The sequence below is a fragment of the Dermacentor albipictus genome, chromosome 7 (assembly GCF_038994185.2).
Source record: "Dermacentor albipictus isolate Rhodes 1998 colony chromosome 7, USDA_Dalb.pri_finalv2, whole genome shotgun sequence".
In the NCBI taxonomy this organism is placed as follows: Eukaryota; Metazoa; Arthropoda; class Arachnida; order Ixodida; family Ixodidae; genus Dermacentor; species Dermacentor albipictus.
The window spans coordinates 63,897,508-63,911,208 of NC_091827.1; the positions used below are offsets into that span (position 1 = coordinate 63,897,508).

The 13,701-nt window shown below is 46.7% G+C and overlaps 1 protein-coding gene across 4 annotated transcripts in view; it reads left to right on the top strand.

Annotated features, from left to right (window-relative positions):
• Positions 1 to 12,821, top strand: part of LOC135904747 (muscarinic acetylcholine receptor DM1-like) — an 86,773-nt gene extending 73,952 nt beyond the window's left edge. For all 4 annotated transcript variants that reach the window (XM_065435710.1, XM_065435709.1, XM_065435711.1 and 1 more), the window contains one exon: positions 27 to 12,821. In XM_065435710.1, the coding sequence (XP_065291782.1) occupies positions 27 to 557 (531 nt within the window). In that variant the 3' untranslated portion in view covers positions 558 to 12,821. The remainder of the gene's footprint in view (positions 1 to 26) is intronic.
• The last annotated feature ends 880 nt before the right edge of the window (positions 12,822 to 13,701 follow it).

Below are 13,701 nucleotides of genomic sequence, written 5' to 3' on the forward strand. Positions count from 1 at the left end.
TGAATCCTCTTGCCGCCTACTTGCAGGCTTCCATCAAGATGATCCTCGAAGAGGACGCCGAGAAGCACGAGGCCGGCAGCGGGACGGCGTCTTCCGGCGCGGCCGCGGCGTTCGCCAGGGCGTCGTCCGAGGACTCGTCGGCGGCCATGCGTACCGGGGACTCCGGCCTGGAGACCATCCGGATACCGCTCAACACCAAACTTGTGCACCGCCAGGTGGTCGCCAAGCAGCGGGCGGCCCCCAAGAAGAAGCGCAAGCAACAGGAGCGCAAGCAGGAGAAAAAAGCCGCCAAGACGCTGAGCGCCATCCTGCTGGCCTTCATCGTCACCTGGACTCCCTACAACGTGCTGGTGCTCATCAAGACCGTCTCGTCGTGCGACGACTGCATACCGACGGGCCTGTGGAACTTCGTCTACTACCTGTGCTACATCAACAGCACGGTGAACCCCTTGTGCTACGCGCTGTGCAACGCGAACTTCCGCCGGACATACATGCGCATCCTGTCGTGCAAGTGGCACAACAAGCAGCGGTCCATGAACCGCGGCTACTTCACCTGAAGGGCGGGATCCCGATCGCTGGCGCTCTCTGGCTCTCTTCCGAAGACCACGGCTTTATCGCCTCGGGGGAATGCGGCCTTCTGCCTCTTTCTCTCTGTCGCAAACCTTGCGCTGTACCGAAGCTCCAGCGGAGCCGAGTTTGTAAGGGTTCTGCAGTGGCGATTTCGGTTACGCCTTTCGCGACGCCCCTGGAAGTTACGCACAACCCTCGCTATCTCAGGAGTGGTGCATATTGTTACGCTTAGTGTTTGCTGTAGCAGCGAGAGTTGAAGAACTTTTAACGAGTCGAACACATCCCGGGCCGAGAACACAAGAAAGCTGGATCGATAAATCTTTGCGTAAGTGGCTTCAGCGATTTACTGAGAGTGCACTTAACGTGTGCGATGTAACGCTGGGGAATTGCCGGCACCTTCTTGTACCACATTCTGCTAGTTTCTATGGCGGAAACAGTGACTGACACGCGGGTCTATGACCCCGCTTCGGCGTCTCGACAACGGTCGCCAGGACTAGGTTGATGATTTCTTTGGAAACTGTCTGCAGTAAGTTCGAGGGCTCCCGGTAGAACAGGGTCAGCAGCTGGGTTTAATAAATGTCAAATGGCCAGACGTACCCGAGCGTAATAACATAATTTCCACTTCTGCAAGTCATACGCGCGTCTCGATTGCGGTATCTTTGTTGTGCCAAAATAATTCCACTGTCGTTTGAAATACTTTCTTAGGAAAGTTTTTTTTTTTAAATTTTGTAAAGAAAGAGTGACTGACAGCTGTAGATGTGGACAATTACTGACTTGCTTTGCGTTGTAACTTGGCAAGTTGTAAAGCACACACACTCACCGAAGTTTCCCTAGCAGCTTGTGATAGTGCCAAAGTTTGCTAAAGTTAGTATTGGCTGCTTCGCGATTCCGGTGTTTCAAGAAGGCAGTGAAAATAGTGACATCAAGGTAAGGACTTGGCTAAACACTCTGAGATTTAATGAAGAGTAGTCATTTGCGGATAATTCAGGATAAATATATTCATCAAAGTACGTACGCAAATAATAAACGCTTTAGAACAGTGTGAGAGCCGTCGCTTGCGTTGCACAGATACCCATGTCGTAACCAATTTATAATTCAGGTAATGCGAAGCCGCAGATGGCAACACGCGTTGAAAGGTATCATTGCCAAGCGCATTCGGGCTTAGCAATTCCGTAGTACTTAAGCGAACCCTCTGTTTCGCCGGTTTGACCGGGAGCATCTGAGGTCACTGTGATTCGCCCTTCCGGGGTCATTCACTGTTTGACCACGTCACTTCGTGCTCTTTTATAAGACGAAGGCTTCCCTTCATGTTTTCTTACCATCAAAGACATCGTTATTGCCGCGAGAACACTTCCGAACACCAGCAAGATCAAAGGAGAGATTAAACGTTTTTATTACGAAGGCAATTAGCCAGTGGAACACGTCGCATCGGTAACGCGTTTCCGAGTCTTAACACTCGCCGATACACGCTGATTTCGTTATAAGTATATATCGTATAGGGGAGTCGTGAAACCGTTGCTCCTCACTGCGCAGAGTCTCGCTAGATTGTAATAATAGGTCCACGTGGTGCGCCATCCGATAAGTTGTACTTAGGCTCATGTGTGTTTACATTTGAGACGCACATTGCGTAGCCATTTGCTTGCGGTTCAATTGCCGAACATCCCTGTCTGTTTTGAGCCTCTTTTTTTTCCTTGCTCTGCAATTGTTGGAACTCCCGAACTCGGCACTGTTGTGACCGCGACGATGTGGACCCGGGGGATCGCCTGGTGCGTCTGGCAGTGGGCGTCGGGCGGCGGTCGCGGAGTGGAACCAGCGGGACCATCGGATCACTCACAGCATGCCATCTAGTCCTGAAAGCATCCCGTGTTTAGCGGCTTTTGCTTCTTATGGCATGCGGCGCTTTAGAGCAGAAAATGTTGCCGTCGTAGCTTCTTTTTTTTCCATATGACGAGCGCTATGGTGGTGGGTGCACCGGTGAGTGGTTTTGTCACGGCCCAGAACAGACGAAACTCTGTCGATGCTCCAAGCCACCATACACTCGCAATTGGTACAGAAACGACTAACCCACAATGTCGTAATCAGAGACGCAACTACGCTGATGATTTCGTGATGTGCTGCAGCTGTGATTGGTTGCTGTTTGCTTCTTTTACCGTTATTTGGCCGCAGTTGACTGAGGGTACAGCACCAGGCGGCTCCACACTTTACGTTCCTTTATTTTACCTATTGTAACGTCATGGTGGCAGCTCATAGCAAACTAGTCAGCTTATTTCATTCCCCGTGAGGTGTTTCATTCTGCTGTGGGTCAAACAATTTCGTTAACTTTATCCGAAAGATTTGTGGCGTTGAAGTTCTGCCTCGCGGCGCCTTGTAGCGCAGTAAGGCCAAACCACGCCTAGAGCTTGGGCAGCAAGGCCCGTCGCTTGAGCTGAAACGCCGTCTTACCCATGTGATGCGTTCTACTTCGCGGCCGCCGCGAAATTCAGGAGACGCACCTTGCACATTGCTATATGATGTACATATATATGAACATAGTCACTGTGCAATTTCTTATATCACTGTGAATGAACCCGGGGTACATTTTAGTTTCTTCTTACTCTCTTTGAACTTGTCACAGCGCGGTTAGATGCCGCAGTACATTCTCGGCTCAGGTTTCCCTTTTTTATAGTGTGATACACGTCCGGAGCTTGTAACGCCTTGTCCAGAGCCCGTAGGAAGAATACGTGTGTATCGGTGTGTGTGTACCAAATCTGTCGCCCCCGCACGCGTCATGTGCTCTCATTCTCACTTATTTATGTTTTTTTCCGAGTGACAAACACGTGGTAACCACACGGACCCCCGTTCCGCACAGTCATTTTTTTCCGACAGCGGTCACCGCTTGCAACATTCGCCGTGCATGGTCGGCCTCCTGGCATGTCCGGCTACTGGCTTTACAGAAGTCTGCAAACATTGTGCTTGGTAGCACTCATCAGCATGCGATACCGTTACATCCAAGGTACGACAACTCTGTACAGTGGTTGAGAGGTTTGGTTATTCAATTTGCAAGGCGTCGAATAGACGGAATGCGTAACGAGAAGTACGCAATATGGACGCTGGGCCGTCGATCTCCGGAGCCGGCAGTGCGTTATTCGCGCTTCCTGTCACGTACTTCTTGCTATGTTGTTCTGGTCATCTTCTGATGAGCAACCTTATGTTGAAGGAACTACTATTTTCACCGAGCCTCCGCGAGCATACGACGGAAAAGAGACCAAGGCAACGTTAAGAACAATTTGTACTTTTGATAAGTGATAAGAGAGGTTCGTAGCGCAAGTGAGTTGGGAAGAATAAAGAGTGAAGTACACAGGGTCGAAGCCTCGACTATTCTTCCTTCTTCCTCGTGCACTTTCACTACGAGCGTCTTCTCAGACAAAGACAAGCTCCTTCTCGACTGGCGCTATTAGACCTGGCTTGATGATTCACTAAATTGAAACAGCAGCAGTGGGCTTGTGTTTGATAGGTAGCGGTTTGAATAAAACATTGAATGAACGTGCGCTGAAATTGACGGGAAGAAGTTAACGTGCGCAGCAGCACCGACGAGGTGCTTCATATATCAAGATGTCGGAAAATAAAGACAATGCGGTAACGTACGGCAGATGATCCGATGGCTTAATGAGCTTTAGAAATCACGGAGGGACGTCATATGACAGGGAACGGAGCGAATAGAAGACGTATACAAGACGAATAGAAGACCTATATTGTAGTCGAAGAGCTTTAACTGAGCCACATCCGAAGTTATCTACGTTCCTGGGGCTTAGGAACCGTCTTTCGGCAAAGAATAAGCTTCATGCGGTCTGCGGTCACACTACAGCCACGAGCTAGTCCAGCATGAAATGTGAATCTAGGTATGACCTCAGCACGTGTCGGACGGCCAGGAGGTCAGGAACGCAGGACGAATGACGCATTTCAGATAAGCACGCAACGGATTTGCACAGACACAGATAGACACGAAGCCACGACGTCACGCGCACCACAAGACGACCTCACTCCGTTTCCTGGAACAATGACGCAAAACCTTGCCGCTGGCATATGACGACTAGCACTTCACACATAGCCAGCGCCACCTCAGTGCGGAAGGCCTGCGCCATTTGTCTCATGGCATCAATTGTTTCGCCACGCGAGCGCATCTTAAGAGTCGATAATATATGTAAAGATTCGTATTTATGCTAGGCACAAATGAAGAAATTTTAAACACCAGTGGAAGGGTAGCTTCATAGCACAGCTGAATCACAAGATCACTGGCCGATTCTCCTTTCTCGCGTATCCCTATGGTGACCCTAGCAAACACAAAAAGGGGTTGGTGGTTACGCTTAATGCCACGCATCAGTCAGTCACTCTATCTGGGGACCTTTCTCTGAGAGGCTCGTTCTGGACATTGCCAGACAGTGACAAAATATGCGAATTAGGACTGCCGTGAATTCTGAGCATCCTCAGTGTCAGTGAGTGCGAGTGAGTTCCCTTTGGGGCAGTGTAAGGAAAGCTACAAGTTGAGTCGTCACTCGTAAAACGTACCTGCTCACGTCGTCACGCTGCTAGAGAGAGACGCCCGAACGGCAACCAGAATTCTTAGGCCACTGTAATTAATTCCTTTTCTCTCGGTGCATTTCCTTGGGAGCTGCACGAAAAAAAAAAGCTACAGGCCTAGCGTGCAATACTAAAACCATCGTCCTAATGGCGTCCCGCTCTCCTAAACAGTCCCGAGAATCTTAAGTGCAGTACTCAGGCCTTCCGTCTCTCGCAGGCGGCGTTCTTTACAAAGCACAAACGAAAGCGCCATCGTATTGGCGTGGCGTGGTGGCAGGCAGGTGTGGAGAGCACACAACCAGAACAACAGAGCATCGAGAATGTGCAAATTACTTGTAAATTTATGCCTCCCTCCCCCCCTTCGAAGCTTTCCTGCTGTAACTATATCTTTCGATTTATATCATCACTAAGACCTCGCGTTTGATTTCTTCACATTTTTCCTTTGATATAGCTGCACGAGCCTGACTGTGTCACTAGACTCGCGCGTCGTTTGCCACCATGAGCACGTTTCTAAATTTGGTAAAATCAATGTTGCCTCTCGGAAGGAGCTTCCATTTCACTTTGTATAGACAAAGCCAGCGTCGTTTCCAAGCCACCCACCGCTTGAAATAAAGAAAATGATTTTGCAGCTGTACCTAATCATTGCTGAATTTGCGTTCAAGCAAATAAACAAATCTATCTTTTCGTTAACATTGACTAAAGTTCATAAACTACAGCCATCAAAAATGACAGGAAAGCCAAATACCACACGCCATTTACGGACTCAGAGTTTGTATCCGTAGCTGTAATAATAAGAATATTTGGGGTTTTACGGGCCAAAACCACTTTCTGATTATGAAGCACGCCGTAGTGGAGGACTCCGGAAATTTTGACCACCTGGGGTTGTTTAACGTGCACCTAAATCTAAGCAGACGGGTGTTTTCGCGTTTCGCCCCCATCGAAATGCGGCCGCCGTGGCCGGGATTCGATCCCGCGACTTCGTGCTCAGCAGCCCAACACCATAGCCGCTGAGCAACCACGGCGGGTGTATCCGTAGCTGTAAGATTATGTTTTGCATACCGAGGCAAAACGTAAAAGCTAATTAAGTAAACACGTCAAAGGACGGTTTCTTAACTGGTTCAAGGAATTATCATTGCTCTAGAGTGTTTTACTTTTAAAGTGTCCCCTCATTCTTACTTTGAGTTATTTCGAAATGTGATTTTTTCCCTAAGGAACTTTTGATAACTATGGTGGCAGCGTGATGAGGCCTCTTGAAGTTAGCGCACTGTTTCCCGATTTCCCGATTTGATAATTTGTTGTGTAGTATGCTTTATATCAAATGTCCACTACGCCTCTTCTTGCGTTTAGACCGTAGCCGCGAGCAATGTCCTTTAGGGTCAGTGCTGTGCTTATTTATTTATTGATAAAAAGGAGACATCCATGACACAGTGTAACAGAGCGTTCCGCATGACTCTTTAGCAGCTGTATAGTCGTACCATGGGTATAAGCGAGTACAGTGTTTTGTCTCTAATCAAAATCACCTCTGCGCGCCATGGGGCCGTGGTCTCGGTGATTAAGCACTCAACTTAAGCAGATCACATGTGAGTGTGTCTTTTTTAAACTGTCTCTCTGTACCTGATTGTGTAGCAAATTTACTATATATATAAATATAAATATATATATAATCGTCGAGCCACTTCGATGATGCGTGCACACACAACATTGCGTGTGCCCCATATTGTGCGAGCAGATATACAAGGGGAAGTTTGCACATTGATATACCTGTTTGCGCGCTTCGTTGGTCACTGTATGTGTTATTACATATGCACCTCCGCGAGGAACCCGCTGTTTGAGAGTCTCTCTGTGTGTTTTCAGGGGAAATGAGGGGAAATGTTTGACAGGGTGCAGCGAATCAAGGTGCGTGCACTCTGCTACACGACTGTCTTTCTTATAGCAAAGTTGGGGAGTCGCGCTAAACTTCTGTGAAGTTTGGCCAGGACGTACGCGTGACATAGTGCTGCGATAGCCAATGATGTGGTGTTTCGATTCAATTCCACTAAAATGGAGAGATTTTGTGAGTATTAGATTGCAGCCGGCGATCTATAGTGTCACGTGACAGCCGGTGTCGAAGAGATGCTGGCTTTGTTTGATCCGGCCTTGATTATTTTTCTTTTGGAAACATGTTGTTTATGAGCGTTATTTATTCCACAGGTTAGAATTGGAGCCTAAGCTGAACCTAACCTATGCAAAATGCTTATTCTGCTGTGAACTAAAAGATTAGCATTATTTATTTTCAGAGCTATAAGCCTGGAGGCAGTTTTCGAATTGCTCAGTATTGCACCCGCCGAATTAAACAGTTTACTGTGATCGAAGCTATTGGAATGATTGGTTACGCCCACCCTTTCAACTTATTGGTTATGGCACTGTATAGGTTAACGCAAATTGCCGGGTTCAATTCTGGACTGCTGTAGCAGCATGTCGACGAGTGCCGAATTCAAAACCTTTCGTTTACACAGATTTGTGTGCTGTTTATTCTATTACATATTCGCAGAATTCTGAATCCTGCATTGTGGAGCTCTAGGTAGCCTCGATAAGGTTTTGATCGCTAGAACTACAAATATGTATGCTGCACAAACAACCGTTTTTGTGTGACTCAACTTGACTTAGAAGCGGCCATCGTGAAAGAAGCGCATTTTTACTTTTGGAGGGGATTCGATCCGCCGGTAACACCGCGGATGGCAGCGCTCCCAGCGGATGTGTGTGGAAGTAGAGTTTCCACAGTTTCTTCATCGCTACCTTGATCTACTGCATCCTGTCAGAATGCCTGACCTCGTTGAGCGCAACGTGATGTTCTTTGGCTTTGTCGTTGTCTTGTCCAGCAAACGTTTTCTTTCCATACTTCGACTGCACCGCTTTTATGAGTGAATGCTGCGCTGAGGAGCTTTATTGCGGTAAACGAGGGAAGTCATGCTTTAAAGTCTCCTTTCATAAGTTCGACTGCTTGGCCGTGACCTCGACGTTCCCTTATCCCTTGCTGCTTGACTTTCTGAGTGCAGGGAATGTGTTCGAGGTGCTTTTGGATGGGCTCAGTTGGCACTCAATGCGTCAGTATGCGGTTGGCTGTTTCATTCTTCCACAATATCATAGCTCGGACTCTAAAAAAAAAAAATCAGCCACATGAAAGTAGAGTTCTATAGGCAAATAATATTACTCAGCAAGACAAATTTTTGCTCAGAAAGAGGCTCTCTTATTTGGGGAATTCGGGGCAGTATGTCCCGTTATGGACTACGGTTTTCCCTTGAGACGTTCTGGCCATGCTCATGGGCCTGCGCCTGGCCGTAGGAATGACTTAACGGATAACTAGTAAATAGTTCCCTCTGGAGCATATCAATTTCAGCTGTTGTTTTTCTGCCGTCTTTTTTTTTTTCTCTCGAATCGAAAATTCTTAGAGCCGCGACTGTTTTCGTCTCTGCAACTGCTATTCACTCAACATTTTGGTCAAGTAATTGCTGTTGCCAGAACGAAGAAACAGCTGTCTGAGAAAATCTAGTTCCCCCATTTTTTTTTTAGGCTCAGTTTTCTCCTTTTCAGCCGAATATCGCTCCAGATTGAACTTAACGAAACTTGAAGCATACAGAGAGCGAGCGTGACTAGATACAACTGACTGAAACTTACGCGAAAGAAAAAGTATCTTCAGTAGATTTAGAGCTGGCCGTAATACCTTCGGGTGCTCTCGCTCTCCGCTTTTCCGTCGCGCTTCGTTGCGATAATTCGCTGACGTTGGTACTATAGCGCTGAACACAAAACAGAGCAAAGAAAAATTTACGCAGCACTACGGCTGACAGAAAAATGACAAGTTCGCGGCTGTTTCAAGAGGATCAAATAAGTCGTCATTTCCGATGAGCTTCCTCTCGACACTAAGGCGGAAATTGGTCTCGGAAATACGGAACAGGCGCAAAGAGAGAGCGCCACATTTATCTTCGCTGTGTCGCTTTCTTTTCTGTTTCCTGATGTGATTCGTCTTACTTATCGAGTGGTCGCACTATTATCCTTGGCAGATGACTTTCTGCCACTAAGAAGTCTTTCTTTTTCAATGATTTTTTTTTGGTCTGCGTTCCCTATTTCTATTTCTTGTCCATGATTTTTAATAACTGTCGTATGCATCTATGTGAGTTAACAATCTAAGAAAAAGAAAGAGAACCAATCTGTCATCCGACCAGTGTATTTTTATTTACATTCATGTATTTGTCGATCGATTTCCCGCGCGAGCAGTAGATTACCAGGCAAACGATTATCACTTTGGGGCATCTAAATGGCAATAGTATCAGGAAAATTACCTAAAAGCAAAGAAATGCTTTCTTTTGTGTGGATGCAGATTTTCGGTAGGAGTTTCCGAATTTTTTTTTAACTAACACTCATGACGCCGTTATCGGGGCGTTTCATTTATTCGCACTCCACAATCTAGAGTGTCCTTAATAAATCTCTTGTGTCACGTGACTACTCAATCTTGACGCGTAAAGACCTGACAGCAATGTTTCAGAAGCGCTGGTTAGCTATGGTCTCGCAATATGCTATGTTGTCAGAATAGATCTGCAGTACGAGAATGTCAGTCAGAGCCCATTTCCTATCGAAGGGGAGCGCTTTAACGTATGACTTCGTCTCTAGATTCGTCTCGTACGTCTTTGTGTGGCTTAGTGGAGATGCGCGAGTGTTGAAGATGAGTATCTCTGAGCTTGCAGTGTCAAAAGATTAGAGATGAAAACTGTGACCACAGTGAGCACACGCGTTTGCATCAGAGACGGATACTGTCAGTGCCGTCGATCAGCAAGTTGGTGCGAAATCGGAGCTCGAACGAACTCTGCAAAGCCTCATCAGAGAGTGCATCTTTTTGGGCCCCCTGCATTACCCCATTATTTCTTGTTTTATCTCGCACTCCAGTCGACCTCTATGATATCTATTTTCTGCGTTGAATACCGCAGTTTTACCTTAGGAAGAAGAAAAAATGCCGTGAACAGTACTGTGTTATCCCGCTCAAAATCCAGGCACTATTCAATAGACCTGGCATCAAATTTTGGACCCAAAAAGAGAACTTTCTGCTATATACAACATAGGGCCAAGTGCCCCCATCTACGCGTATTCCATTTAAATGAGACCGAGGGATAACTCAGTGAAAGTGCACGGTATTTTTAAAACCTGGTGTGTGTCTTTGTAAACGTGCAACTGCGGTTCTTTCAGGAACTTGAAGCGTGAGCTCAAGCCACACTTCAGAAGGCGACCATGCCCAAAGCGATAAAAAAACATTGTGTAGATCTATGCCAGTCATCTCGTTGTGATTGCCCTTTCTTTCGCATGCCTCGCAATTTGCTAATCCCCTTTGGATCTCTTAGCCAACACTTCGAAAGGTGCAGCATGAAAAAGACCGCTAATGAACAAGTGCTTGATTATTAGACAGGCAGCAATGTACCCAAACAATGCATCCATTCGCGCACTATCTCTGTTCTGATGGGGTACTACAGCTTGTCTCCAGTTTTACGAGGCACAAACTGTGCCAGGTGAAACTGTACTCTGTGAACACAAGCGCGCTGCTCAAAGCCTGCGAGCTTAGAAATTAGCGCCCTCTGTGCTCACTCGACCACTTATTCTGGAGTTTTCACCGCTTCTCTCCAATCACCCCTTCCAGGATTTTTGTGACGGTTGGTAGGCGACCTCTTATGTTTACTTTGTGGGCAAAAAATGATCTAAAAGAAACTTCTTGGTCCCCTTTCAGGAACTGTTGGAAAAGATTTAACTAGGTCACATTGTTTCCAGCCGTCACTCTTTCTGAAAAAACATCAAGTTATACAACTCGGTCGTAAATTCTTATTTTTCGGTAGCGCCCCCCCTTTTTTTTTCCACGATGGGCCGCATAACTTTAAAAGCTTGAGCGTCTTCTCGGCCTGCCACAGAAAAAATAGCTGTATATTTTTTATTAAATTCACGATTGTGGATTCGATTGATTGAATTTATGAATAAATCAAAATTTCGTTTTTATTTATATGAAACCACACTCGATAGTCCCAGTGGCGATTGTAAGTGGCTAAAACTGTAGCAAACCATCACTGCATTCATCAAACGCTACGTGCTAATGAGGCCCAATGATATTCTTGGAGCCAGAAAGTGTAGGCACCAAAATGCACAACGGGACGCCTCCTTAGCACAATCAGCAGCTCTTTATCATTGAGACTTTTCTTCGGCCTGTCGAGAACCAGTGGCTGCACAGAAAATATGTACATGCCATGCCCCTTCTTTGTGTTCTCTCGCTATATTCTGTGAATAGCACTAACCCACTCTTTAAATGCGATGTCTGACAATATGCGTGCGCTAATTTTACCTCTGTGTTACGCTTATCATCGGAAATATACTTGTTGTTCAATGAGTTTACATCCTTGACACCCTTATATGTGGCGCTAGCGATGGAACTACCTGCGAGTGCCACGTGATGGCTCCAGGGTTTCGGACATGCGTCCCGAGTGATCTCATTACGCGCGGTAGCATTATCTTCAAGAGTTGCATGAGAGTCCTATCCGCTGCGCCACTTTAGTCGAATTCACTTTCATTAAGTGATCGATATCTTCATCACACGCAAATTTTCTAGTATTGTGAAAACATATGCATGGTGACTTAGACGCAAGATGCTGATGCCGAGCTGTGCTTTTGCTATTCTATGCACATGGTCAATCTCGTTCGTTGCTGTCCTCAATTCGACGAGGTTGAGCTGACTCTCGTCACGGTCACTTGTGTTGCGCGCCCAAATAGTGAACGTTCAACGGAAATAATACTGGACCATTCAGATGTCCTTCCTACAGATGTCGCGGTGACCTTGCTGTCTTTCTCCGTGGAACCACTTGTATCTGGTAACTTGTGTCTGTAATCACCTTTAGCTTCAGTCCCACTTGACCCGACCTCACTCGCATGCAGAAACGGTGGCTGGATAGACAGGCGCAACAAGTGATGTGCTTTGACGGTGCGATTGCAATGTACAGAGCGAGTGCGGTGCTAAAGATGGGTGCGGCGTAAGGTGCATTGTTTTCCTTGAGTAGCGCAACGTATGAAACGTGGATGCGTATGTTTTCGTTTCCGAGTAGACATGTGCTTGAACGTGTCGCGTGGTAGCGAGCGTGAAAAAACAAAAAAAGTGGCAGCGCGTGTTACCTAGTCTGTTGTCGTTGATGTTGTTGTTGGTACTGTTGCAGTGCTCTTCCGCAATTCTTTCGTATGGCCCTAGATAAGCCAGTAGCACCGCAGTGTCGCGACACCTGCCGGCACCGCGAGTAAGTGGTGGATGTGTACGTGTTCGCGCGTGTGGCCATTTGCCTCCCCGTTGAGACCCAATTGCGCAGCTATGCCAAAACGATGACGCCAATGCCTGCGGGCAAGTTTTTTTGCTTGCGCGCATGCGTGCGAGCATCAATGTGAGTGTGTGTGTGCCTGGTGTGCTGTTCCTTTGACCCCGTTTGACGCCACCCTGTCTGCTGTCTCAGCCGACTGCTGCCACCAGGTGTCGTTGCGCTGTTCTTCTTCAACACCACCAGTGCGTTTGTCAATAGTGAGCCGTGTGTACTTTCGCCCGTGGTCACTCAGTGTTTCTCTTCGTTTTCCTTTACCGCGTACCGGGCCACGCGTGGAAAAAAAAAAAAGAAAGCGTACTGCTATATTCCGGTTGAACAATAAAACGACAGCGTCCGTCTTTTTCCTTGTCGTTTCGTCGCCGTACCTTCGGAAGTCGGGGCTGTCTGTGCGGACTACCCGGACGGCCGCGAAGAAGTGCGCTTCTAGGAACTTGACACTTTCTGGAGAAAACTTTGCGTGGCTGCCTAGCCACTTCATGAGAATCCAAATGACTCGGAAAACTGTGTAAAAAATTCCTCAGGGGCGTTTTATAAACTCTGTTATAGTGACTAGTGCGGTTGAAGCTAGACCCGTCACCAGAAGCGTGGGAAACCGAGATGGACAAATAAATATGAGGGGGTTTAAAAATTTCACCTCCCGTTGAAGCCCATGACACACCATACTTTCCTTTTACGTGACCTCAAAATTAACAAAGAGACAGAAGGGGACACTTTTTTATCAATGCTTTTGAGTAATGAATAGGATACCGAACACAAGATTTTTATTTCAGTAGTACAGGGGTTGAGCCGCACTACAGGCGTCTGTGACGATAACAAAAACCTCTTTGCAAATAAAAAAAGAGAAAAATGAAATACAAAATAAAGAAAGAAAGAAACAAACAGAGTGAAAATTCTTGGCAATGTCTGGCCTCGTGCTTACAAATTGTATTTCTGCCATAGCAAGAATAACCAAACGGAAAAGGAGCATCATTTCGTTGCCTTTGGACGGGCACCTGTGTCATAGCAAGAATAACAAAACGAAAAAGGAGCAACATTCCGTCGCCTTTGGACGGGCACCTGTCGTATTACAGATTAACCTGAGTGTGGGCAAGGCGATGCCTTCGTACGACACGTGATTACAGCTAGCCCATTAAGACATCTTAAACTTAATTAACTATGCAAGTCGCTCCATAGTTAATGCTGTCTTGACCAACCGCGGTCAATGTTA